At 41.2% G+C, this 27,469-nt stretch overlaps 1 protein-coding gene across 4 annotated transcripts in view; it reads right to left on the bottom strand.

The window, feature by feature from the left end:
• Positions 1–2,054: 2,054 nt before the first annotated feature.
• Positions 2,055–27,469, bottom strand: part of LOC113033855 (ADP-ribosylation factor-like protein 15) — a 103,288-nt gene continuing 77,873 nt past the window's right edge. For 3 of the 4 annotated variants that reach the window (XM_026188008.1, XM_026188011.1, XM_026188010.1), the window contains one exon: positions 2,055–3,901. In XM_026188008.1, coding sequence (XP_026043793.1) covers positions 3,749–3,901 — 153 coding nt within the window. In that variant the 3' untranslated portion in view covers positions 2,055–3,748. The remainder of the gene's footprint in view (positions 3,902–27,469) is intronic. The other variant, XM_026188009.1, reaches the window with a different exon arrangement.

Below are 27,469 nucleotides of genomic sequence, written 5' to 3'. Positions count from 1 at the left end.
TTCACATCACAGTTTTGCTAAAAAAGATGAAATGCTGCAAACATGACATTGTTTTATAAACCCACATAGCTTCTGCTTCCAACAATATGAAATATCCTGGAGCACCTTAAATGTTCAAATGAACACCGGCCGTGTTTGAACAGCACCTGATGGAAGATTTCCTGTTAACTGAAGTGTGTGTGTGTGTGTGTGTGTGTGTGTGTGTGTGTGTGTGTGTGTGTGTGTGTGTGTGTGTGTGTATACACACAACAAACTGTAACTAAGTTGTAAATGTGAGAAGAAAAAAAAAGCCCAGATAATGACGTGAATGCAGCACTCTTGATGTCAGAAAATCAAAACCAAAAAGACAAATGATAAACTATCATGAAGGCTGCAGCCTCGCATGGCGGATAATTGCTCGTGGTTGGCAGCTTTGAACTGTGTTGCGTAAGTTCAGCGTGCTTCTGTGCAGCGTCAGCCGCAGTCGTTCTCTAGAGGGCAATTTTCCTTGTTTTATCCTTTTGTTACAAATCACACCTTCACTTTATATTGCTGCCAACAATTAGGCTTGCCATAGATTTGTAGATCTCTTTGCATCTTCCTCCCTTCCTGTCTACCATTAATCAAGATTCATTTTAGTAAATTATAAATTATGCCTGCAGAGACTTGAATGTACTGTCTCCATCACAGTAAACATCCAGTTTCGGTTATTGTTGCTAGGTAATGTACTGTGAACGAAAATCGACTAGAAAAGTCTTGACAGACGACGATAGTTTAACTTTGAAGCTTCGTACTGAGGGTCTGCTGCCAACAAGGACGAGACACTCCCCGAGCCAGACACCAGGCATTAAATGAGCAGAGCAGGTGAAGGTTTAGCGAGGAGAAGACCGTCTGCGTCTTCTTCAGGGGAATTAAATCACCTTTACAGACATGGAGACAGAGTGGGGAGAAGTGGAAGCGTGAGAGGTCCCTCGCCTCTCTTCTTTCTCCCGGGAGGGCTGCTCCTCTGAGGTCCTGGCCTCTTCCCTTCCCCTGGGCACTCGGCATGCCCACGCTGAGGGAGGGCTACTTTGGTGTGACCAAAGGGAAGCAGAGCGATCAAGAGTGAGACAGAGAGATGGAAAAAATCTGAGCAAAGAAAAGAAAAAAAAAAGAAAGAAAAAAGATAAGAAGAGGGAGAAAAAAGGACTTAAAATAGAAAGTGAGAGCGACAGGAAGAAAAAAGGGGGAGCGAGACGAGCGCAGCAGCCCATGGTTTGTCTCAGGGCTGCAGGAGCTTCCAGAGCTGGTGTGCAGCAGACTGAAGAGAAGCACGTCTGCCCCAGAGGCAGAGACTGGAAAACAGGATCAAAGAGTCGCCAGGGCAACCTGCATGACACACATTGTATTAAAGCCACACGGTTAATTTGAAAGAGAGGGAAGAAGGGCAAAAGGAGAAGAAAGGGGGAGGCAGAGGTAGCACAGAGAAGAGTATATTTATCAGGCACTCCTGTCTCACTCTGTTAACTTTCCACTCAGAACTTTCTTCAGCTGCTCCACTTTGACTCTCTCTTACTCTCTCTCTCTCTTTTTTAAACCTCTGGCTCAAACTCCTCTGTGTCATCTGCATTTTCCTGATTATCTCAGCTCAGGTTTCCACGGGTCATGCTAAATCACAAACCAGAGGTACTGTGAAGAAAACATGCAAACTTTCAATTCTTTAAATATTTTGTGCTAAAACATGAAATGCAAATAATCCATTATTCAAATATTTTCCCATTCATACCCATTTTGACCAAATTTATGCACAAAAACCCTTTAGCTCCACAGCTCGGCAATTATTCTGCAAATAACTGCATTACGCCCCTCGATAGCATTCAGAGGAAGTAAGAGGACAAATGTATCAGATGTTTTACGTCCACAGTTTAAGAAGCAAAAGTGATCAAAATGCCAACAAGAACTGTGACGGTAATTTTCCTTTTAAAACGTAAATTGCCTTTTTTGAGACAAATGCAAGATGAGATAATAACAACAACAATGTAAATACTGCATTTTTAAAGGTTTGGGTAATGAAATGACATGAAAAGGCCAACAGATCCCTAGTCAACAGATTTATTTTGCTTTCAAGCAAACAAATGTATCATTCTCACATCAGGTACAAAAAGTGGTTAAATCTCTACAAACCTGACAAAAATACTAATCAAAATAACAACAAACAATACAGAGTACGCAGGAAGGAGGAGGGGTGAACATTATTCATAAGCACATCTTCGGGACAACCACACACCTGTGGCACAATGAACATGACTCATTTTAAGAGGTGTGGAGTCCACCTGAGGGCAGCCGCACTGAACTGGCTCATCTAGGCCAAAGAAGCCCCATCGAGCAGTAATGGAGACAGGGAGCGGAGCAGGAGTGGAGGGGTAGTGTTGGTTTGGATGAAGTGGGGCAGAGGTACGTGATAAACAGCAGACGGGGAGGGGTCTTCAGACAGTTGGAAGGCATTAGTGTGTCGGACAGCGACTTGTCAGATGCAGCTGTTGCTGTGGCTGATTGATAGTTTGTATTTCACCCAGATGGGAGTCTGCAGTCACAAGCCAATGCTGAAAGGGATTATATCAAATTCAAAAGAAAAAAAACATACTGTAAAAAAACAAAAACATCATCAAAAGTGACAATTTTAGTGTTAAGCAACCAAGTCCATTACATTTCTCTACTTCTGGAGAAATCCAGCCTGGTCAATCATTGTTTTTTGTTTCTTTTTTTCTTCTTTGATTTGAAAAAATTCCTAAGTGTGACTCGTGTGTGTATGACATATAAAAAAATCTGAATGCAGCTCTAAGAGGTTAAGATACAGAGCTAGAAAATATATCCTAAGTTGCACATTTACAAAAGCATTCAAACTCATTTCCACTTTCTCTGAAAGAATAATGTCTCCATAAACTCACCTAACACTAGTCACATGATTAGTAGTACTTGTGTATGGCTGCACAGGAGGGTACACAGCAATATACTTGTCTGCATGTACATAAGATACTCCATGAGATACTCAGACTACACTATTCAGATTAGATATTCAGACACGGTGTGACACACCGATATGTAACTACCGTTCATAACACAAGGCTTTGGACTATGCACTCCAATCACATGATGGCATTCGCTGTTACCGAGTCAAAAGGAGAAGCACACTTGACAGCCATACAGTACTTCTCAGTGGAAAGAACTTCAACCATGCCCACCCAAACATCCTGTAAAGTAATTAGTGGAGATGTTAAACATATCTACAGACAACCTGGGCTCCACTGTGTGTGTGTGTGTGTGTGTGTGTGTGTGTGTGTGTGTGTGTGTGTGTGTGTGTGTGTCTGTCTGTCTTAGTGCTCAATAATGACCAAAGGAATGCCATACCTTCCAAATGCCATTGATTTAATCACAATGGCACAAACAGCAGTAAACAAGATTTCTGTTGTCGGCAAAGTTCAGTGATTTCTTTTGACAAACTGCTTTACGCTGGGTGGGTTTAACAGTCGCGCTCCTCTGTCAGGCTGTGGTAGTTGACTGTCGCTTGTGCACGCTCTTCCAATTTGAAAAATGAGACCGCAGTGAAGGGAGGATAACATACAATACACATCTCACAGAGAGAAACCAACAACTGCTGTATTTTCTTGTGTGTGTGTGTGTGTGTGCGCGCGCATGTGTGTGAGAGTGCATGTGTGCACATGTACATGGGCACCAGCAGGATGTGTTGGTGTTTAACCGCTAATGTCTCCTAGCATTAGCAGCTTTAGCATCATATCCTTGCCGGCTCTGTGTCTTTGTCCTCCAACAGGCTAATGAACTGACCGAAGCTCTCCTTCACCGCCTCCATGCTGTCAGTGGTGCTGCCCTCCAGGATCCAGCGCTTTCCTCGGGCCAGCGGTTCCAGCTCAAAGTACTTCTTGATCTGCGGCCAAACACACGATGCAATCAGCTAAAATAATCATTTGAAAAAAGTAAAATCTTATATTTAGCGTCTAACAACAGCTCCTGTTTTCAATACGAATAAAAAAAAATATGAATCAACATTTTAATTTCCCCCCAGAACATCTCTGATCAAATTCAAAGTATAAAAAGTTCAAATAAAGCAAAAACACAATCGTCAAACTACAGCTTGTAAAGGCATGTAAGCTGGCACATTTTCATCTCATATCCTCACCACACTAGGTCAGTTCACACATTACGTCACCCTCAAACATGTGGCAGAAAGTAACTGTATAACGTTGTGCTTTAGTAACACATAAGACTGAAGACATAGTACGTTTTTTAGACCGGTATCCAGTAATTGCTGCTGTTCGACCCCCCCCCCCACACACCTAAATGAAACACAACAGCCTCTTCATCTGACAAATAAAAGGGTTGGCACTGCTCTTTGTAACAGTTATTATAAAGTTCATATGCTGGCTTTTGGCTGCTCTTGACAGTGGGGGTGCTGTGAGGTTCAGGGGAGAACCAGAACCAGCTGTTACGTAAAAACAAATCTCAGCAGAGGGAAACAATGTCTTAGACCTCCACTGAAGGTACTGCAGGTTGTTAGGGTTTCTGACATTTTCAAGCTGAGAGATATGGAAACAATTTTTTTGCCCGATGTGAACCCAGTTCAGCCATCTCCTCCTGTTTGCCTTATAGCCAGTGAAGAATGCACAAAACCAAATGTGTACTGTCAGCAGCTCTGGGAGAAAAATGCAAAGCTTCAAATGTAACAGATGCAATAAAAACACAATTTCCCACCTTATTAACTAATTTAGTCAGTTTCATGCTCAGTTTGACAATGGTGTATAGGCTTGCAGAAATGTACACAATGTGTAACAGACGCTGGGTTGAAATATATGAATATAGGCATCTCTATTTCACACTCATCTTTATTAGAATATTAAGCTACAAGCTAAACTACTGCGTTTTTTCGAATGCAATATTCACATTGAGTATTGACTGGCTGGAAAGAGGACAGCACAAAGCTATGCTCTGAAGCTATTTAAAACATTACATTAGCTATTATCAATTTAATTGATTTCTTTAGTGCTCATTTCTACACATTTCTGCAAATATCAAACCGAGATTAATGACTGCAGACAACCTCAGTGTTCTGAATTATACAAGAAAACATGTGCAGCAAATAAACACCACAAAGTCCACAAGGATCGTCACACAGTCAAATTACTTTTCAACTTCAAGTGAAATTGCTTTTGTCTAGACCGTGCTGGGCTGTCTAGCTGTGCCATGGTGTGTGGCATGAAGAGGACGGAGAGGAGGAGGAGGGGGTGCGCACTCTTTGTGTCTGCTCAAACCCAGCCAGCCATGCCAGCGAGTGGGAGAGTGAGTGCCGTCTCTGCCCCCCTGAGCCGAGTCTCTGTCCGGGTGTAATGTGAGTTTAATGACAGATTAAGTCACCTCAGCCGCATTTGGCTCAGAGGCCTGGCTAGAAAGCCGAGTGGACCCAAACAGTGTTAACAAATCTGTCTGGGTAACTTGAGCTGCCCTAGCCCAGGCTCTAGCCCCAGACCTAGACTGTAGACGATGTGGCTGGCTGCCTGTCTGGCTGGCTTACTTGTCAGCCTGTAGCCAAGGCCCTCTTCTGGAAGACTTTGGCCCCTGCACTGGCAGACAGTCAAAAGTCCAGAAGTGACCTCTGTGCAAGTGCAGACAGGCTCAAGCTTCTCTCACTTCCCCTCACGGGCCAATAGAACACACCCAGGGGCATCTCATAGTGTGGCAAATACCTTCTTTAGCACGGTGCGACAGATGAGCGGCCTTACCAACGACGGCAGATGACTTCTAAAGTTTTCAGTGCAGCTTTACACTTATGTGCGCATGATAAAACCACTAATCTGTGATCTCAAACAATCCCCTTTTTACTTAATAGCCAACTGATATGAACACCTTCTTGCGAGCTACATTTCATCGACACTGCATATCAAATCCAGAGACTTTAATCACACAATTCAGCCATTATATGCTGCTAAAAACACTTCCTCAGTATTACATTACTGAAAGAATCAGCAATGTAATGCAATCAGCAGTGTGGCCCAAACCAGTTTCTCTGAGATTAAATCCTCCTAAGCACACTTATGCTTGCTTAAGGAATTGCGTGAGGCAGTGGTATGGGTAAGCCACACAAGACGTGGATTGCCAGATGGCTCCAAGGATGACCACTGGGTCATCCAGTCTAGCTTCTTCTAGGTCATACAGACCGGAGCGTCTTGCCTTGTGCATGTTAGAAAGCAGCTTATACATGCATGAGGGTGTCAAAAATTCTTTAATCGCTTGTGTCTGTGTCAGCCGAGTTCCTGCTGCTCGAGCCTAGTCATGCTAGCCAACAGTCTGCGCTCTCAGGAGGACAGACATGAAACCCAGGAAAGGTGAACTCTTTGGTAACAGCCCTGAATAGTTAGTAACTTCTGAGACTATGAAAAGTCTAAAGAATGGGAATGTGTAAGGAATCTAACATACCCAAGGGGCAGAAGACAGACATATAAAATAATGTTAAAGCATGATTTCTTTTTGGAATATGAGCCTCGACTTAAGTAAATGAATTATAGATCTATTTTTTAGGTTGTATAATTTGTGACCCAGTGTCCGCAAGGAGTGGCTGTATAATATAGTCAGCTAAGCTTAAGCTCCAAACCTGGCAAGCCTACTTTGGGCTATTTAAGATACCCAATGGGCATATATGGCACGTGCATCCAGCTGCTCCCTGACCTGTGCCAGATTACTGCATGTATGGTCACTCTTGGCATCATGCCATGGCAAGAGGATCTCCTGGCAGAATAAAAGAGCTTTAATGAGCTCTGCTCTGGCCTCTTGACCAACTAAACAAACCGTGGAGCCACCTAAAGGGGCAGGGCAGCTATGGAGATACCTGATATTGCTGTCTGATACTACATGTGAAGAAAAAAAAAACCCTAACAAATTTATATCCTCTCCTCTGCAGTTGTCTTCACCTTCTAAAAAGGCATAAAGTAGAGCAGGTGGCAGTGGGCTCAGATGTCTATATTTTAAATTATAAAGCAGAGAAAAAACAAAAACAACAAAAACTGTCAGAAGTTTTTTCTCAGTATGCTTATTTATCATATATTTAGGTACACCAGTACAGTTTCAGCTTCTCCCAGCATGCCCTGGATAACACACACACACACACACACACACACACACACACACACACACACACACACACACACACACACACACACACACACACACACACACACACACACACGACCAAAAAAGAAGAAGAGGAAGAAAGAAAGCAGCACCCACTCAATCCAGACAGATACTAAGCTTCTCTGTCAGGCTGGCCAGACATTCAGGTACTGAAAGTAGACGATGCGGTTGTGATTTACTGATTATTACCTGTTCATTCTTGCACCACAACTATCAAGAAACCCAAAAAACACAGCTCCTACCATAAAAAAAAACCCTTCCGAAATGTATTAAACCATCACACTGTTGAGACAAAACCGACACAGCATCACAGACAGAGTACACAGAGAGCTGATACATAACTAAATGGTATGTAACCTAATGTGACTCACTTTTGTTGTAGTGTTTCCACAGCAGTAATTACCTCCAAAAAGTCAATTTCATGGATCATTTTCATTATTTTATTGGTACGCAGTGTTCCTTGTAGTTATTTCTGCTGTTGAATTTGTGCTGGGTAATTTGTGGTTAAGCACCTTTTCAACAGTGCGATGGCAGAAGTCCAAGTTAACACGGTGACATTAACATGTTCAGGATCTTTCTGATAAAGCTTACTACGGTTCAGTAGGTTGGTGCTATGTGGGCGTATTTAAGAAATCTCAAGTCGTTTTTAACATATTTGCAGAGGTTTACAACAAAGCCAGATGAAACAGATTTAGATTTGTTGGATACACTCCTACAGCAGATTAGAACCGAAAGAAAGTTAAATGGTCTGTGCTGTAAGCTTTCCATTTCTCATGTATGGTTAACACTTTCCTCGGGTTATAAAAGCCTGAAAAACAAACAAACAATTCAATTAAATAGAGTTTTATCAAATAATACTAATAACATCTTACTGTTTAAGTAATAAGACCATAAACAGAAGAACACAGAATGTTAATCTGAGAAGACGTCAAAACCTAAAGAGAAGCTGTTAAAAATACTCAGACAAGTTATGATTTCCTCCACACAACATCAAAACTGTTTTTTGAAACAAGAAGTGCTCATTGGTCAACCAACAGTTTCGGCCTAGAGCTTTTAATTAGGCTAAACTTCAGCAGAACCCTTTTTAAACAAAAAGAGCATCACTTCTGCTCACAGGATGTGAGCAAAACACATCTTTTTATTATGTGTATGCAAATAAATGAATAACATGGCCTTCGATGCCCTTCTCCTAATATTTACCATGACAACATATCTATGAAGCGTCACTGTCACATGTCAAAACCTCACCACACGAGCAGGCACAAAACTGGAGAGGGAAGCAATAGGGGGTCTCTTAACCAGGGAAAGTGGCAGACTCAAATATCCAAGACAATCAATTACACCATCCCTTGACATGTTGGCCCCTGTGAAGATATCAGTCACTTGGAAAATGGCCCACACTGGCGACTGCATTGAAACGGGAGGGTAATGTGAGATCCACTCACCATATAATAGATATGCCTTTGTTTGCTTTTCCGCCTTACCTAAAGAGCCTTAAAGACATGAGAAAGCCTGGAGGTCCCCAAGAGAGGAACACCTGGGAAGCCTGTGAATAAACAAACACTGTGCCTCAAATTGAGGGAGGTGTGAATCTAAACAGCCCACTGGCCAGTAAATAAACCCCAAAGCCTATGTAAGCACCTATTTAAAGCTATAACACTTTCAGTAATGGACTGAAGATTTTGCATCTAAGGTGGGCAAGTAAAGGTGGATCATGACCTGATCACTTGTTTGGTTAATGTATTAGCAGTAAGTAGGGCATGAAGTGAGCACTGCAGAATCCCTCTTTGAATATAGTTGAGACAGCCAGCAGCTGGCACAGCACAGCGAGAATACAATAATAGAGCTCAACAGGATCTCCATACCAAACCCTTTCCTATTGTGTGTGCACAGCAATATATATACAAGGGCTTCCCCCAACCAAAGACTTTCCCAGCCATTAGTCGCGTAGTCATTGCATGTTGTTGATGATATTAATTAAAACATTTAACTATATTTTTGGGATTCTTTTAAAAACGGTTTGAGTTGCTGAGCCCAGAAGAGACACTACAAAGGGTAACACTGTTGATGCTTTGCTAAATCACAGGGAAAAATGTCATATTCTTGGGGTTTTACCTCTCCGAAAGATCCAAAACTTTAAATTGCCTGCAAATCATATATACTCATCTAATAACAGCAGACACCAGTCTTTACATGTCAAAGCTGCCACATCACAAAAGGTTTGAGGTTTTGTTGTGCATCTGTATGTTTCCAGTCAAATCCCACTTAAACGCTATGGACTACGAATCTCGTCATCAACCAAGCTTGGGTCCATTTTAAGGGAGCAGTGATATGATTTACATGCCTCCACTGTTGTACAGCAGAATAATAGCTTTGCTTTTAGATGCATTTTGTTCAACTTTGTGTACATAAACTGACTAACGTGGCCCAGTGGACCAATCGATACTCTGACTCCCGGCCAGCGGACGTTTGTTGCCTTACCCTACGCTCTACACTGACCAACAGACAGAGGTGAAATGCCAAATACACAAAAACACATTAGCTGTCTGGTAGCAATTATATTTTTGAGGGATACAGAAATGGAAGCAATCAGCTTTTGTATACTAAAGACCACAGCAATCATCAATAAGAAGCAGTGCACAGCTGAAGAACTTGATGTTTCAAGCTGCAGTAGATTTAGGGCGCACTCAGGAATGCAAAGATCCATGAAGAAACCTACAGCTGTACTTTGAAGCAAATAAAGAAAAATGGATGTAGGGGGTTTAAGAACACACCAATGGTGTCAAAAAGACATATTGCAAAGACTTTAAACCTGAATTCTGAGCATGACAGGAGTGAGTGGGACAAACAAAGATGTGGACTTTGAGTTAAATCCTTTCATTTGCTGTGGAAACAATCCAGGTCTAGCAAGCATGTAAAAGCGCTGAGGCCACCCTGGAACCAGACCAGAGTTGTAGAACTGTTGGAGCAGGCAAAAAATGTCTAAAGTCCCAATGTCACAATGTAAAACCTGAGCAGCCTTGAGATTTACTGTCGTGTTCCACTCAGGTGAGACCACAGGGCTTCCCTTGGGCTCAGCTTAGCGCGGGTTCAAAGTGATTCACTTGCAGTACACTTTTCTTCAAAGCCAACTGACCACTGCCAGATCAGAGTTATCCTCAGAGGCTCTGTAAATCAAGGATGCACAGGGGACATTCTTACAGACTCCTTCACTGTGCTCCTTGGAACAATGTTATTGCTTTTAAGAGGTTACACAGTGATAATGTTCTTTCCATATAAGCATTTTGAAAATTTATCTAGAAGATGTGCATGAGAAAATTCCCATTTGGACAATGAACAGGTAGATCTTTTTTTTTTTTGCTTTGTTTTTACAAGCACAGAGGTATTTGCTTTTATTTTTCTTGCAGCAAGTCATATGACTTCCAAAAATGTCTGGCTTCCTCATGGGTAAATGATGCATGTTTCAAATTTGGTAGTGACAACATCAGATGCAGTGTTTCTGCAGAACACATCCTTACATATCTACATAGGACAAAAGGGAAAAAAAGAAAAAAAAACATGGCATGGTATGTGGCATAGTGAGACAAGGGTCTAGAGGACAGGCTAAAAATATCTAAAGCAATCTGACCAACAGAAAAATAAGTAATGACTCAAAAACACCAGAGGAAAAAAAACCAGGATGGCAACCTCTTTGGTGTCCCGGTGAACGCACTAGATTTTGTTATTTTTAGCAACTGATTGCAAGAAAACCTTTTTCCAAACAATCGCAGTCCAACTTGGATTAATGGCAGTCACTCTGAGTCAGACTGGCAAACGTTTGCAAATTAATTTCTATTCCCCTCTTGGAATGGAACAACTAAGGAAGATATCATTAGTGCTTCAAAGTTAAAATGAAAAAGTTCTTCTCTGAATTTAATAAGCTGATGTCATGAAATGGGCAATTAGAGGCCTTAAAGCTGTGGCTGATTAGTTTATATGCTGATATTGGTACAAAGATGTCCAGAAGATCACTTGAGAAAGGAAAAGATAACATGCTAAAATCATACCTGAAAAACAGGGCGCACTTAATTTCATAAGCTTCTGATGCTATATATATTTAGATCACAACATCTAAGAGACCTCTTTGGTTGTGGTCGCTGGCATATATCGTTAAGTGAAGCTTAGAGATGAGGTGATGTTACAGGCCAGAAGCATGAATGGCATTTTCTATAGAGTGTGGGCTGGGGGCAAAGGGGAAGGAAAACATCCGCCCTCTTGTGCAGGCTGGAGAATAATTGGCAGGTTCAGTACATGGAACAAGGCCCCTTCACCAGGGTTTGACCTGCAGGACACTAAGAAACGTCTGCGAGGGTAGAATATTTGGGAAGTGTGTGCAGTGGGTGGGGGGGTGCGTGTGCATGTTTGGCTTGCCTTATTAAAGATTTACAGTATCTCAATTTATGAAAGGCCAAGGGCTCCCTGACAAGGAACATCTGGTCTATGGGACTTAAACGGGTGAGCTGGCGTCCTGCCCATGCTCCCTGCTGCAGGGGCCAATGTGCCAGCACCTTCCTTTAAGCCCGCCCTTTCTCTCTTCTTCTTGGGAAGGGGGCTGCCTTGCTGTAGCAGCCCACACAGAGGGTTCTCAAAGCCCAGGAGGTCTGTCCCAAGCCACCGCCTCCTTCTCCAGGACCCCCCTAGTGGGACTGTCCACCCCTTTCACTCTGAAGCCCCCCTTTCACTGCAGTAGTTCTGACAGTTAACCAGCTTGAAAGCTGCAGCAGGCCCCCGCTTCAGCACACAGCACGCGGCAATAGAATCAAAGTGCTCCACTCCTGCAAAAGATTTAAACCATGCGTCAAGTTGGAGTCTGTACACACACCCTCACATAGCAACTTCTCTTTGCAACGCTTACTCTCACAGACACAGACGTGCAAATCAAAGGCTATCAAATTTTTTTCATTCAAGGTTGCAGGCTTTCATACTTTTTTTTGTTGCTTTGGATACCTTCTCATATTTATAATCGTAATCACATAATCAAAGGAATCAAAAGCATACATGAACATGTTTGCTTGTAATGTGTAAACTAACCACAACAAAGCTTTCCCCCCCCCTAAAAACAACCAACTGGCAGGCAAAAAGGACGAAAGACCAATCAGAAAACAAAAGCTATGATGAAACCAAGGCTTGTTTGTTCAAAACACACATTTCCCAACATGTGTTCCAGCTGCTTCAAGCAAATTTCACTAATTAAAGTGCACGCCACTCTATGAAACCAATTTTCGGGAAATTTACACATCGGTGGTGTCTCTGTGGATATGCATGGTTCCGAAGCTCATCATCAAACATGAGGTTTGATGTAGTTTAAGAAATGTGTTTGTTTTTGATGCATGGTTCAATACCCTTAGTTAGAGAACTGCTTCTGTCTGGTTTTAATCTCTTCCATAATAAGAAATCAGTAGTGTATACCCAAAACTGTGGATCAGTACAAACAAAAGCAGCCATAGCCACACACGATCATTTTCATACCACAACAGGCAAGGATGAAAGCCAATCCTGTTCTTCTTATCGCATCAATTAATTATCAATAAAGCCAATAATGGCCTTTAACACTAAAGCATTTAAGAAGTTAAGAACAAACTTCTGTGAAGCCTGGATATAAATCTACCAGGAGCCCCACATTTGTGAAACAGTGCTATACCCATCAAACTTTTAGAAAACTTGTGAAAAAGGGTACATTTCAATGGATGAAAAACCTCAATGGAAGGGAACCCCCCGAGATTCCCAGCGTTTGATCCATGTGAGTCAGCAAGGGAACTTTGGGGTCAAATCGCATACTGAATAGGCTTTTCGGAAGTCTTGTCCTGGCTTGTGACGGCCGGTCGTCCGACCCTGCTTGACCGAAAACAAAGGGAGGGCCACTGACCACAATTGGGAAAGACGGGATTCTTTTCTCCTACAGAGGAAAGTACGGTGCTGAATAGGGTCTGGCTGTCTGAATTGCGCTCCAAACGGATTCTGAGAGTGAGGACCCACTAGGGTCAGGGTTCAGAGGCATTTGACGTGGGCTATGGGAAAATGCGTGCACAGTGCCCACACAACCTGCCAACTGCCCTCTCACCCACAGTGCCCCTTAACCTCCCAGAGGGACAGACCACCTGCCCAGGGATGACAGGACGAGAAAGGCGGTATGGGTGGGAAAAAGAAAGAAAGCAGAAATGAAGGTGGGCGGGAAGGCTGCGCTAGTGGGTGAGACAAAGATGTAAGAGAGATAAAACATCAAAGAAACAAGTAGTCTCTAAGTAACTTCACATACTGGTCTTCCAAGGTCTAGCACACATTCTCCAGGGGGTAATCAATATGTGCTGCTTGACTGATTTTCCAACTTTTGCATCCCAAGGTGGGCTGGATGAAGCCCCGGTTACATGTCTGTAAGATCTCTCTTGAGATTTGCAGTGCTTTTTTTTGTAATCACTCACAGACTACAGCACATGGAAACAGAGGTTAATAACAACATGGAAATGTATGTTACAGTACCCCTAAAAGTGGCTCATCATTTATCAAAGACTCGGGTATATCTATCAGCTAAAACATCTGGAGTCAACTTTTCCCTTCTCAGGAGTACAGTTTCACATGGGACCACCAAGAAAGACAGAGTTTATCAGCCCAGTCTGCTCTGAATCTTTTTTTTTGTAAGCACTTTCTGGTTATCACTACCAGGAGTGACAACATCCTGCTATGTCTGTTCCACCATCTGTAAGAGGATATGACCAAGCAAGAGTCAGGAGCAGTGTACCACATGCAAAATGCAAAGGGGACGGTCACGCCGGTGCTATCACCAAGGATAAATTCCTCTGTCCTGTTGTTAAGAAACAAAAGTGTTTTCTCAAGCCCATCTTATTACGGTCACCAAGAAATATTGATAGAAAAAAAAATCATATTGAAATGCAGTGTGAGTTGAGGGGAAATCAAAAGTATCAATTTAAAGTGTAAAAAGAACCAAAAACCTGACGGGACTTGTAGAGTTCTAACACCTTGAAACATCTCTGCATTAAATTACAATACTACCTGAGTGAATTGGAAAAATGAGAGCACAGACTGATTAATTGTAATAGAAGACGTAAAGGCAGACACTGACATTTAAAGACAGCTTAATTGCAAGAGTCTGTTGGAAAATCAAGCTGTCAACGCCGTGTTTTACCAGAGAAGATAGAGTCATCTAAGTGCACATGGTGGGGCCACTGGCTGGAGACACCTCTTAAAAAAATATCACGCGCTGCTTTACATGGAATGTCACACTTCGGAGTGCCATGCGGTTCACCTAATCAACTGACGGGAGGGAACTGAACTCAGAAACTACACCGAACCGTGTGCGGATTGTGTGAAGTGTTAGCAAGCATATCTGTGTGAGATAAAAATCCACCATTAAGTGCATGTTGTAGACTTTCATCATCGCTATTCAGTTACAGTTACATACTATTCTAGTGCTTCAGTGCTACCGGAACACAAAGGAATGCAGGACTGTAATCTCATTCCTACTGTATGTTTCCCCAACCAAATGATATTTGTGTGCTCTGTACAACAGCATGGACCTCGATTATGACGAGCAAATATGAAGTGAATACATTTGATGCTACTGGCGTCTGCAAGAAGAAGTTAAATATTACTCACAAAACTGAAAGTCAAACGAATAACAGCCAGCAGAGTGGAAGAGTGCATTTTATAAATCCATAGAAAAGTGTACTCTTATTAAAAAAAACACCTTCAAGAAAAGACACTGGATGAACTTACTCTAATAAGCAACAGATCACCAACATATCGTTTATGTAAATGGCCTGAAAATAATATATATATATTTTTTATCATCTGTACAGATAACTGCTGTTACAATGCTGTCAACGTGTCCGGAGGCTAACTCAAGCTCGGCTTTCTGGATGTTGCTACATTATGGTCAATATGTTTATATAATGTGACCACAGAGTCATTTGCACTTGGCAAGAATTAAGGGACAGAGCTCAGCAAGGGCACCTGCTCCTCATCCATTTTTCTCCTGTAGCCAGCAACACAAGTCTGGGGTTGGAGAGAGGGAGGTGGGGGTGGGGAGCACTGGTTGCTGACCGGCTTCAGTCTAGACGGCTCAATACGCAGTTGACTTTTTAAACCCGCTTGTCTGGAAAAGAGCAGACGTGAGGTAAGAGGGGGGTGAGCTGCAGCAGAGAGGTGGTGGTGCATTTTGGCTGCCATAGCCAGCGAGCTAAACTCACTAGGCACAAGCAGAGGGAGAGAGTGAGAGAGGGAGAGAAGAGGGGGGGTGGAAGAAAAAAGGAAAGAGAGGAAAAGAGAGCGAAAGAGAAACAGATAGAGGGGCAGAGAGAGCGAGCAAGAGACACTATCAGAGAGAGCCATCAGTCAGTGGCTGGGGCTCCATTGTCAAGGTCAGTGAGTGGCAGAGTAAAAAGTCACACCACCTGACCCCCCCCCCCCACACCACCACCACCACCACCACCTCCGCCGCCTGTCTGCTTTCCTGCTGTTCATCCCCTGTCCTCCTGCTCAGTACCGCCATCAGTCTTGTCTGCTCACTCAGCACACAGAAAGGAAATCTGATCTAAGTGACTGCAAAAAAAAAAAAAAATTCTATAGTGAAGCTGTCATTATACGGGATGTATTTTACAATTTCTCTATTTACTTAGTTTGATAAGGGGAATACACCCCAGGCAAAAACAGCTGTATATGATTTCGATTAACATCTGAATACATTCCTTTTTCGCATGAAATAGCCCGTCGATTCCCCAGATCTGTGAACACTATGGTGGTCTCCCTGCTGATGCCGTTTTTAACTCTGCACCAGAAATTTTTATGCAACAGCTGGACCTTTTAAGTTTGGAGCCCATTCATCTTCATTTGGCATCGTGGAGAAAGGTTTTATTGGGAAATTAGTAGAATTCAAAAAGAATGTCTGTTAGAAATGCTGACTGCACTCGAGCTGCAGTTTTCATTAGTCCCAATTTTTGGCAGTCAAGCTGATAAAAATTATTTGACATTGCACAATGATCTCATCTTTACAAGACTGGCAACGAGCCCGTTTGGAATTTGTCTTAATTATTATTCTGCAGAGAGCAGGAGAAAGATGAAATTGGCTCACTTTTACTTTTGCAACATTACTTAACTCTCTTAAGGCGAAAGCAAACCGCTGAAGAATACCGACATCTGCTGAATCATTTGACGAGGCTGCAGCACTCCTTTACCAACGTACGTGATTAAATCTAGATGAAAAGACTAAGACAGGTCATAGCTCTCAGACTGCCCTTGTGGTGATTAAGCACTGACCGCAGCTTTTTCTGCCCATGAGGTATGTGAAAGAACAAAGGGCAAGCCACGCAACACATACATGCCGTGCAGCGTTAAGCATAGCATCACTTTTGTCGTGAGCATCAGTGTTTACAGACCAGCTGAGTTGTGCAAACACTCCTTTCGATATCACCGCCCCTTCCTTTTCCATCAAAGGCAAACTGAGAAAGGACATCCATTATGACCTTTCATAGATTAAAGTCAGTCAATGGAGAGACATTTAACATCATCATATAAACAAATAAATAGCACAGAACACATGTGATTAGATCAAAGTTTCCTTTTCAACGCCTTGTGTCTGTGTAGAGTTAAGACTTGTGAGTGTGTGTGAGGACAATAAGAGTAGCCCCCCCACTCCAAAACTTAAATCAGTGAGACCAAATCTCACAGATTTTGCCCTAAACCATGTCTTTTTGAAGTTACCTTCAAAGAAGTCAAATTATGATCCTTCACTTCAACTGCACGACCGCGTTTTAACTAAACATGACTGTATTCTGCAAAACGATCAAGACTTTAATGCTCTGCTGTCCAAATGACTAATTTAGCATTTTACTGAAGGACATTTTTAAGGTCAGCCTATCACATTTTTTTTTTCATTTTTCACTCTTTTGAAGACGTGATTTCATGTGTTTCAATGTGACTGTGTGTCTTTTCCCTCCTCTACTCGGGTCACTCCTGCAAAAAAGCTCTTAACGCTGGATTTACTACCTCCCTTTTTGCTTGTGCTAATAATTATTTTCTAGAGGACAAAAAGGAGGAAAAAAGGTTGGTAGTGGCAGCCTTTGTAAACTCCTGTTTAATAGACTAATAGAGGGGAGGACTGAATAAAATAAATTGTCACTTTTCAGTCTCATATGTGACGTATGTGGTGCACAACTTTTATCCCGATGATTATTCTAAATGAGCTGGCAATTATTAGACATTTGCACTCAGTAATGACGCAAATGCAAGGTATTGTAAGGGTGATCTTAACAACTTAGTTATGGCCATTTGGTAAAGGCGTTGCTCACGCTGTGTTGTTTCCTTCTAAGGTTCATTGATTGGCCCTTACCTGTGCCTCATCTTCTAAACAACCAATCAGCAGCCACTGGGGAATTTTGAGCCACCAGCGTCACAGTCCACAATGACACACACACCATGTGCCAGACGTTTGACGAAAGTTTCAGACACTGGGCGCCACATGAGTCACTGAGCACAGCCACCACCCAATGTGTGCCAAGACCTGCAAGTTCACCATGTGCAAAATGTGACAGAGGACAGTGGTTGACTAGCCACTTCCGTCTGGACTATTCCCAACACAGTTTGATCAAAAGTTGTGAGAGGACTTTCTGCAATGTTAAATTGCTGTCACGGACACTAGAAAAAAAAGAATACTGTTCCAGCCACATAAGAGAGTCAAAAACCTATAGGCTCCGTTTAGTAAATTAGGGGTCTTATGCAGCAGAAATGTTATTCTGAGGACCCTGCTTTTTCCCCCCTCTATAGAAAGCCTAATTTGGTCTGCATTGAATTTCCTTTAAGTCATATTTGCAAACTAAAATAGAATTCTGATGGTTTTATATTAACTGAACAAATGTTTTTAAACTTCAGGAATGTCAGTTCCATCATAACCACATCCGGATATATATACTTCCTGGGCTTTGTGTGAGAATTTATGGTGAGTCATCTTAAAAGCCTCAATTTTAACAAATTACCTGTTTTGGTCATAACTGCCAGATCGCATGCCAACACAAATTATTAGGAACCTCTCCACATTTGGATCACATTAATGCACTGTATATTCAATTAGCAAAGAGTAGGCAAGATTCAGCATGTGCAAGAGCGACATAGTTTGTGCAGGGTACTACTTGCAAAAATGTATTACTAACCCCGCAGTGCACCTACGTACATGCTGCATGCTGAGATAACTTATGAACTAATTAATGGCTAAAAACAAGCGATCAACTGGATGTAACATTCAAGTAGCCATCTGGATGTCTACCACCTGTCGAGGGTGAGTAAGAGCATTATGTGGCTAGGAAGAGATGTGTCATATTTCAAACAACAAGTCAGTGGATTTTACAAACTTTGTCCATTACTACAATTGCTAAAGGGCATATTTTTAAATTTACAGATTAATTTATTTATAAATACTTTTGCCATTTGATCATGTGTGTCTCTCTACTTTTAATTGTAACCTCAGTTTTTGCACAAAATGTGATGCATTCACGTGACTGATTTATTAAATCCAACCTCTATCTTGTGCAACAGGTATAGATAGCAAAAAAGGTTGCATAGTAACGTCATAGTCATTTTTCTAATGGTAAAAGAAATGATCAATATATTTCAGTGAAAGCACACAGTGCTTGTCTTTGTGCTTTTACTGCTCACATAAAGATAAACCCTGTAAAGACAGACAGATGACTTGTGTTTGAGATATCCCACAGAAATAAACAGATAAACCATAAAAACAAAAACAAAGGTTTTAGAATTTCTAGTAAGAACACCAGTGCAGTACATTACTTCAAATTTATGCATCATCACATCACTGGTTTAAAGTAAAGATAACTTCAGAGAAAGTCCTGCACTAAGCCAGAACAAAGATATAAAATATGAACTAAACTGAAAAGAAATAATAAAATGAAGACATGACTTTAAAAAATACACAAGGGTACTGTTTTGTTTCATTTACTGTGTGAAATAAACAACATGAAAATATGTCTGGCAGTTATTCTCTGACCAGCAGTGGTAAAACAACACCCGACTGTAATTAACTTGAATTAATTTAGCATGCTTTTCTAAGTTTGGCTCAGAAAAACATACAAATAAGAATACGCACAGTGAAGAGAGTCATCACTATCATAATGATCAGCGATGAACGACTACATTAGAAAAAATACAGATTTCAAAAAGTATGATGAAACATCTAAAAAAGGTAATTATGACTGCACGTAGGTTTTCATAAGAAATATAAACAGCAGACTGTCAGAGCTTTGCAGGGAGGCTTGCAACGCTTCCCTGCAAAAAAACAACAACAAAAAGAAACAACCGTCACCAGTACAGAGATTTCTGTTCGGTGTTTTTCTGAAGAGAAAACAAGGATGTTGTATCAGTGCTGTAGAAAAAAAATACTAATAACTGATGCACCTTAAAAAAGGTTTCTGTGACATCCATGAAACAAAAAGATGAGAAAGGAATACTTTCCACGCGTTTCACACCTTCACTCAGTTAATTAAATAGAAAATACTGCTATCAAATGACTTTTGTCAGATTAAGTGGGCGTTAATGACGATAATGAAATGCCTGCAAGGGCAGAGGTTATTAGTTACTAGAAATTGTATATATATTATTGTGCAACATTAAAGTATCTAATATGCAATTAGAGGTGAGAACCTAGAAAATGAGCTACTTTCTGAAGAGTTACAAGCAACTTAACTTTAACTGATTAAGTGACACAATCACCAGAGGGAATGAACAGTACTTTTCAGATAACTGAAGTAAAAACTTAATCAGAGAAGATGAAGCAAAGTCTGCTGAGTGAGCAACACTTGTGGCACTTGGAACTGCACCAAAACTTACCGGTAACTTTTTTTATTTCCACAAAGTACTTCTCATTTCCATTGTCTGGCTGTCTTTCCAAAGCTTTCATCTTTCTTTACTTAGACCCTTTGGGACTGTCTCTTCAAGTGAGTTGGTCTGCACAGAAATACTAGAGGGGTATCACCTGCAACTGCCCCAAACACTGCAGAAAATAGGCTTGGGAAAGACTGACTCCATCTGAGGTGTCAGCTATACCGTTTGGTGTGCATGACAGGTAAACAATAATATCCCTTAACACCCGCGGATTACTTTAAAACGCATCAATTACGAAAGATTATTTCGACGCATCCGTTAAGCATGCCATTATCCGGATGTATACACATTTCAACAATAATCGTGAGAGTTGGAATCCCATCCTCTCTATTGTCAATGACTGGAAGTTCATTTTCACAGATGATAAACAGATTCCATCTGTCTACAGGCTAGGATTACTACTGAAAAGGGGGAACAATATCATACATGCTTAGCAGAAAGCCCGTTCTGCACAACAGATGCTAAAGAAGCCATTTAAAAAGAACAGAAAGAAGCAGAAATCATATTTCAGAAAATAAAAGGTTTTTGGCTTTTTACCAGTTTAACAGCACATGGCACACATCCCGTTTGTACTTCCACATGCTCAGAAAGCAGAGCTACCACAGGCTTCATCTGGAGGCTATGACACCCAAAATCATTTGATTCACTTCCAGACAGTTAGTGCCCTAAACTATTCATCAGAAACACTGTGTTCTGAGTGGATGTTGGCACTGAGGACTGGTCATGCCGCAGCCCACGTAGAGTCCTTCTGGTCATATGGTCATTGGAGACCTTTAACATTTCACTATTAGCTCCCATTAGGTCTTAGGGGGCTTAGTCACATCCTTAGACATTCTGTTTATTCTCTCACAATTACTGGTTAAACCTGAGGGGCAGTGACTAGGCTTTATGATTGACATTTCTTGCCACATGCAAGCAGACAGGATGTAGTCATACAGATTCACTGATCAAATGTTTTTTGTAATTTGATTCACAAAAAGAGAGAAGAATCGTGGTTAAAAATTAATAAAGTTAACAGTTTTCTGTGCTTGCTTCCAAAACTGCCTCCACTCTGCCAACCAACACCAAAAACGAGCCATGTTACCAGCCCACAATTCCTTCATGGTATAATGCAACATGGCACAGTGACGTTAATGCTTTAAATTTGTGCTCACGTATCCACAATGACTACAAAAAACAAATATGTGGGCTTGCAAATCTGGTACATGCTGATGGTACAGACACAGATTTGTGCTATGCCCACAGTATAGGAGGCAAATTGAAAACAATTACCACCACCCACTTTGGGACTGGAAATAATACTGTTCCGAGTGGGAAATGAGAAAGATTTCCTTCTATATTTGTACTTAATAACACAAGACATGGCATCGTGACGCTATGACTATGATGCACACTACACTTGTCAGCAATACTTTGATAACAACTTAGGTGTGAAAAGCTACCTTAAAATCTCACTTAATACTTCAGACACAAATGCATATGAAACACTGGTAAAACAACTATTCTCAAATGTTTAGCACAGATCAATGTAACATTTCACCAATGCTGCACTAAGAAGGGTTTAATTGGTTTCAAGAATATTTCATAATTTCATTTATGAAATATTCCTAAATGGGTGCAAAAGTTGCAGAGTGAATGAAGTAAACAGTCTTTGGGCCGAAAAACTGCAGAGGCAATTCCTGAATACATCAATAAAACACATTCACCAATCTTTACTTTGATCACATGTGGTGCAACATTCTTATTTTTATCACTTGATATTAATTTTGTTTGTTTTTTGGCAAAAATGTGTATTAGTTTATTAGAACATGTGGTGGAGATTATTGCTCTCTGGATGTTGGTGTTCCCCCAGAGGAAGGTGGTGGGAAAAGGGAAGTCTGGACATCTCTGCTCAGACTTCTGCAGCTATGATCAAGACCAGTAGCAGAAAATAGATGGATGTCTATAAGTTTCAGAACTTTTTTTATTATCCATTTTAACAAACAAACCACAGCCATTCTAGTCTACTGTTTGTCTGTACCATGTATTATTTTTCTTATTTTTCGTTTTTCATTTTTATACCCTATAAACATTTTGTGGTTAAAGTTGTTACCATCTGTGCATCAGAACTGCAGACTGTCTTAGGGTGACATGTACAGAAATGTCTCAGTGTCCATGTTCCTTAGCAGTGATCCAATAAGAGCCTCTAAAAACGTAGTTCAAACACACGCTCAAACTCTCTGCCTCTCAAACGCACCTGTATTAGAATCTTTTTTTCCCCTTTTAGAAGATCACTAAAATCCAGTCGTCTACCTGGTTTTGTTTGTAAAGAAATGCTTAATGGTTGGAAAACACACAAGGGACGAGTTAAGTACCATGTATACATGGCATGGTACTGTGTTGGTGAAACATGGAGCTTTATAGTCCTGCACAAGGATGTTCCATGTGTCTACTCCCACTTGGTAACAGTGTCAAAAATCTGTGGTAAAACTGTTAATGTGGGGTGACGTTTGTTAACCTTAGCTTTTCGGCGGTAGAGTAAAACCAAGAGTTAAAAACTGCAGCCATTGTCTGCGCTTCTCTTCTGAATGTTTTGATCTTTGAAGTCATTTTTTTCTTCTTCTTCATTTTGTGGTAAACTTTGCCGTGGCCATTCCCTTTCATCCTGAAGCAAACTCTTCAACTAATCAACATACAACAAAAATGATGAACAAATTGTCACCTTGCTGGATGTACACAAGCATGACTCCATATCCTCTGTCTTGGCTGTGTCCTCATAGCCTGTCCCTCTGCACAGCCAACACACAAATGTGGAGAATTAAAACTGTCTTTGGATGAAGACCCACATTAGTCCCAAAACCAACTTATTCCTTCTGACTGAAACATGAAAATGATCAATATATATGGATCTGTGCTGATTTAAGCCAGATTTGCACCTTCACACAAATGTTCCTGTCATGGCAATTCAGACTGAAACAACTGTTACTGTTGCCATTTTATTTGTTTTGGTTTACAATGGTTCACAGATGGGAATCCACCTGATGGATATCCTTTAAAAAAGATGGAGAACTTAAATCATCTGGAACTACATTAATCAACTTGTGTATTACAGAGCACCATCTACATACAGACAAAATCTTGATTTATCAGTTAATTATTCTTTTGAGTTATTGCAGTCTTTGAATTTAAAAAGAACAATCAGATAAACAAGGTGGATCACAGGATTTGGTGTGTATGGGTAAACAAGCAGAAAAGTAAAACGGTCACGACTAGGCTACTTTTTCACAGTTCTTTGTATTTGAGTTAGAAGATGTTTGCATTTAAGAGTTTCACTGAGGTTCAGGTGCAGACCCCGAGGCTTGACTAATCCTACTTGGAGTGCCAGTCCCATTAGACCATGTAATCAGGAATGCACTGCAAAGCAGGTGTGTTAATAATGCTTATTAAACTAACGCCCATTTACTGCTGTCTGCTTTGGATACCTGATGTTTGTGATGTCATGACAGACATGGGATGGGAGGGAGAGAGGAGGAGGTAAGGTTAGTGAGGAGTATTTTCACAGACTGGCAAGTCCAGACAGAGAGGCAGAGCGAAAATAGCTCTAGGGGCAAACAAGGTAACCTTTTTCAAAAGACGCTTCAGGGGGTGTCTGCCAAGTCCCACACAATACTGTCTGCAGTGAGTGTCTGTGCTGCAGTTGTATTGCACTGCCGAACAAAATATCTTAAAATGTCTGGGTCCATCTTCTTAAGGCAGATCAAATACACTGCAACAGTCCAAAACTGCTCATATAAATGGCAAAAGTTCATCACCACCTGCAAATTCACCTGAACCCCCCCCTGTTAAAACTGTTAAATTATTACTAAACAAATGGCAGGAGTTCTGCATGCAAACAAACAAACCCCCAAAAAAAGCTAAGAGTACAATATGAAGCACTGCTCTGGACTTTAATACCGCTTTATTACAGGTTGACTAATGCAGAAAATTATTACCATGCTGGACAAAAAAAAAAAAAAAGCTATTTAGACTATGAGGGAACAAGGTTTAATCATTCCGCTGAATTGTGGTATTGCATTTCCTTAGAGATTACAAGCGGAAAAGATCAAAGCATCTTATAGATTACATTTTAACTCTGTGATTATAGGACATTTATTTCTTACTGTACTTGTGTTTGATAATTACCACTGCCGTTATCTGTGTTTTTTTCTGGTCCATGGAAGTTTGAGACATTTGTTTTTTCCAACTGTAATGATAAACATGTTATACATGTCTATCACACTGTTATACTGTGGAATGCAGACCTAGTCTCCCCACTGGTGCCCCGGATTAAGCCAGGCACATAAACATGCTCCACTGAGGTCATGCATATCTCTTGCGTTCATGATATCATGACCACAAAATAAGCCGTGAACACCTAGGATGTAGCTATAATCAGATGTCCTACATGGTAACTGTTGTTAAGAATAAGACCCAGAAAATAACACTGCCTAAATCATTTGAAAGATGAGCATATCCCTTCTAAGACATCTCCGTGATTCACAGGGAGGGAGAGAAGGGGGGACATGTACAACAAGTCTGGGCATATCCATGCCAGCCAGGACATCCCCATTAAGGGGCCACTTGCTTCTAAAAGTGGAGAGAGATGGGCCATGTGGATCAGATGGCCAGTTGTTTACAAGGTGGGTTCCCACTAACATAGATAAGAACTGACAAGAAAGCAGGTGATGCTTGACCTTGCCCTGACACTAGGATCAGAGGAAAAAAAGAAAAGGGGAACATACAGCCCTCTTTCACAAGTGTTGGGACATACTATAAGATGTAAATAAAAACAAAACAAAATGTCACCATTTTCAATTCACCTTTTACTGAAGGACAACATATCAAAAATAGAGATATGACATATACCATATACTCAACTTTCGCATAAAATAACTACAGTAAACTGCATTTGAATTTAAGATTTACAGAATCAGTGGCCAGAATTATTTTCTCTTTGAGTTCTCTTTATTCTAGGACTGCATCCTCTTTGAGTTTACTGATGTGTTCTGGTCTCATTCACGGGTAATGTACCAGACAGAGCAGATTACTGCCTTTCTTCATTCTCTCTGCTTGGCTGAGGAAGTTCTCCCTGCCCATTTCCTTTTGCCAACTTTCTCTGTTGTCCTCTTAGTCAGGCTGACAGGGACACCAGTAGTAATTCTGGAAAGCCCTACCTTGTTTTTCATAAAGACCAAATAGGTCAATGCAACTCAACCAATTGCATCAGAAATGGGAAGTAAACAGACTTAGTTTGAATTAAACAGGATAGAAACCATTTCAGTTGCTTATTTGTTCTTGCTCCATGACTTCTGCCCACTGTTTCTTTTGAAGCAACAATTCAGCCACAGGGACTGTTTGAAGTGATGGTTACAACTGGATTTCTGTGACTGAGTGATTGCTATCAGCGACTTATGTTTTCTTAAGTCCTTCAAGAGCGAACTGAAGAGTTCCACACTGGCTTTGCACTATGAGAAGACCTGGGACCCAATGCAGTGTTTACATACACTCACTCATCCATCTCTCACACAACAGTGACTGAGGAGTGTTGGGCAATGAGGCGTTCAGATCTTGTCCACGGTCTATTTGTCCCCAATGAGCGGTGGCTTTTTAAATGCAAATAGCTGAAAATATAGTCATGTTTCTTGGCTATGCCATGTAAGGTGTGACACACTAAAAGAAATTAAAATAATAAAACAAATGTCTTGTCTACAATAACTTGTAGAATGGAATCAATAAAACTCCATATTACAAAAGTAGCTATAAAGGACAACCCACTAAAGATTGACCAGGCAAAAAGAAAAATGTCATGTATTTTCTCTTACTGTCTGGAAGTAGTTGTATTCTCATCATGCGTGCCTCAAGAGGAAGGTAGCTCTGGAGTATTTTACAAATATACAGATTCTACTTTGACACGTACCACCCACCCAAACAGTATTGGCAGCAATCTCATCCAGCGTGATAATGCAGCACGCCACATAATTTTAAAGTGTCCACAGTGGGCTTGGGAACTGCTCAAGAAACATGAAAAAGAGCTTAAAGTGCAATTTGGCCACCCAACTCCTTGGGCAGCCACAGGATATGGCACAACCCATTGGACCCAAGGGATCCACTGCCAACATCTTGGTGCCAGACACTACGGGACACCTTCAGAGCAATCTGTGTCCATGCCCCGACAGGTCAGGACTGTTTTAGCGACATGAGACTGACCTAAACAACATCAGGCAGTCTGTTTTAATATTGTAGCTAAGAGTTTTATATTGACATTGATTAACTCGATACTGATTAAAGCTTATCTACAATTTGCATCTGTCTACTCTTTCGATTTTGACTTAGGCTAATACAGTACAACAGCCACGTGGACAGTACCTTTTCAGGACCTTTTACCAGTGACTTAAACCCTGCCGGTGTCATGTACTCAGACAGGCACAGTGAAAGAAAAGAAGGAGAAAGAGAAGAGCTGGCACAGAAGTAAGGTCCACAGGTTTGGCATTCACTGTGGCTGGCAGAAACATAACTAAAGATGGCTGAGTGCATTCCCAGCCCTGGCAGAACAAATGGAGCTGTTGTTTGAGTTCAGAGAAGCTGGCCATCAGAAAGGACTCTGCAGGAGGGAAGTGGCAGGGTGGGTAAACCAGACAGGGACATACGAGGACACTGGAACAGGGTGGCAGGGTTGCATCGCTGACACCACCCACTTCAGCTCCAACAAACAGCATCGAACAGTTCCCGCAGGAGAAAGCTTATGTAGAAAACAAAACAAAGGGTCAAACTCAGTGTAAGCCGCCAAGTGAAATGCAAAAGATTTTGTACTGTATACGAAGAATGTGATTTGCTTTAACAAAAATAAAGGAGTTACAAATAAGATGAAGAAACACGCCGTGACATGCTACTTTCTCTAGGCATTTAAACTGCATAATCAAAGCCCTTTTTGTTTATGTTTTCTGAGTGAAAATGACTGATTCACAAAACAGAGCTTCAAAATGTTAAGAGATTATTTAACCTCAAATTATCCGTTAGGATAAAACTGTCAGGATTTTCCTGTCTTCTTTTGCTTTCAAGCACTTTGGGGGGGGTAATCTAGATCACAGCGAGCTGAGGAGGACCGTCTCATGTGGCACAGATAGCCCAGGGGATTCATCTGTCATCGGATGTGATTAAGACATACACTGAGCTGGAACAGTATCACTGCCCAATGCAACACACACTACGAACTGCCACAATCTAAAGTAAGACCTTTAGGTTGTGTGTGGAGGTGATGGATTTGAGCTGACTTGAGGTAGTAAGATGCTTCAAAAACCCTTTGGTCAAACAGTTCAAGTAACTAAAGTTGCTTCACGTCAAGAATTATAAAGAA

The sequence above is a fragment of the Astatotilapia calliptera genome, chromosome 12 (assembly GCF_900246225.1).
Source record: "Astatotilapia calliptera chromosome 12, fAstCal1.2, whole genome shotgun sequence".
NCBI classification, from domain to species: domain Eukaryota; kingdom Metazoa; phylum Chordata; class Actinopteri; order Cichliformes; family Cichlidae; genus Astatotilapia; species Astatotilapia calliptera.
Note: the sequence above shows the minus strand (reverse complement) of the source record. Positions and strands in the feature narration are given on the sequence as shown.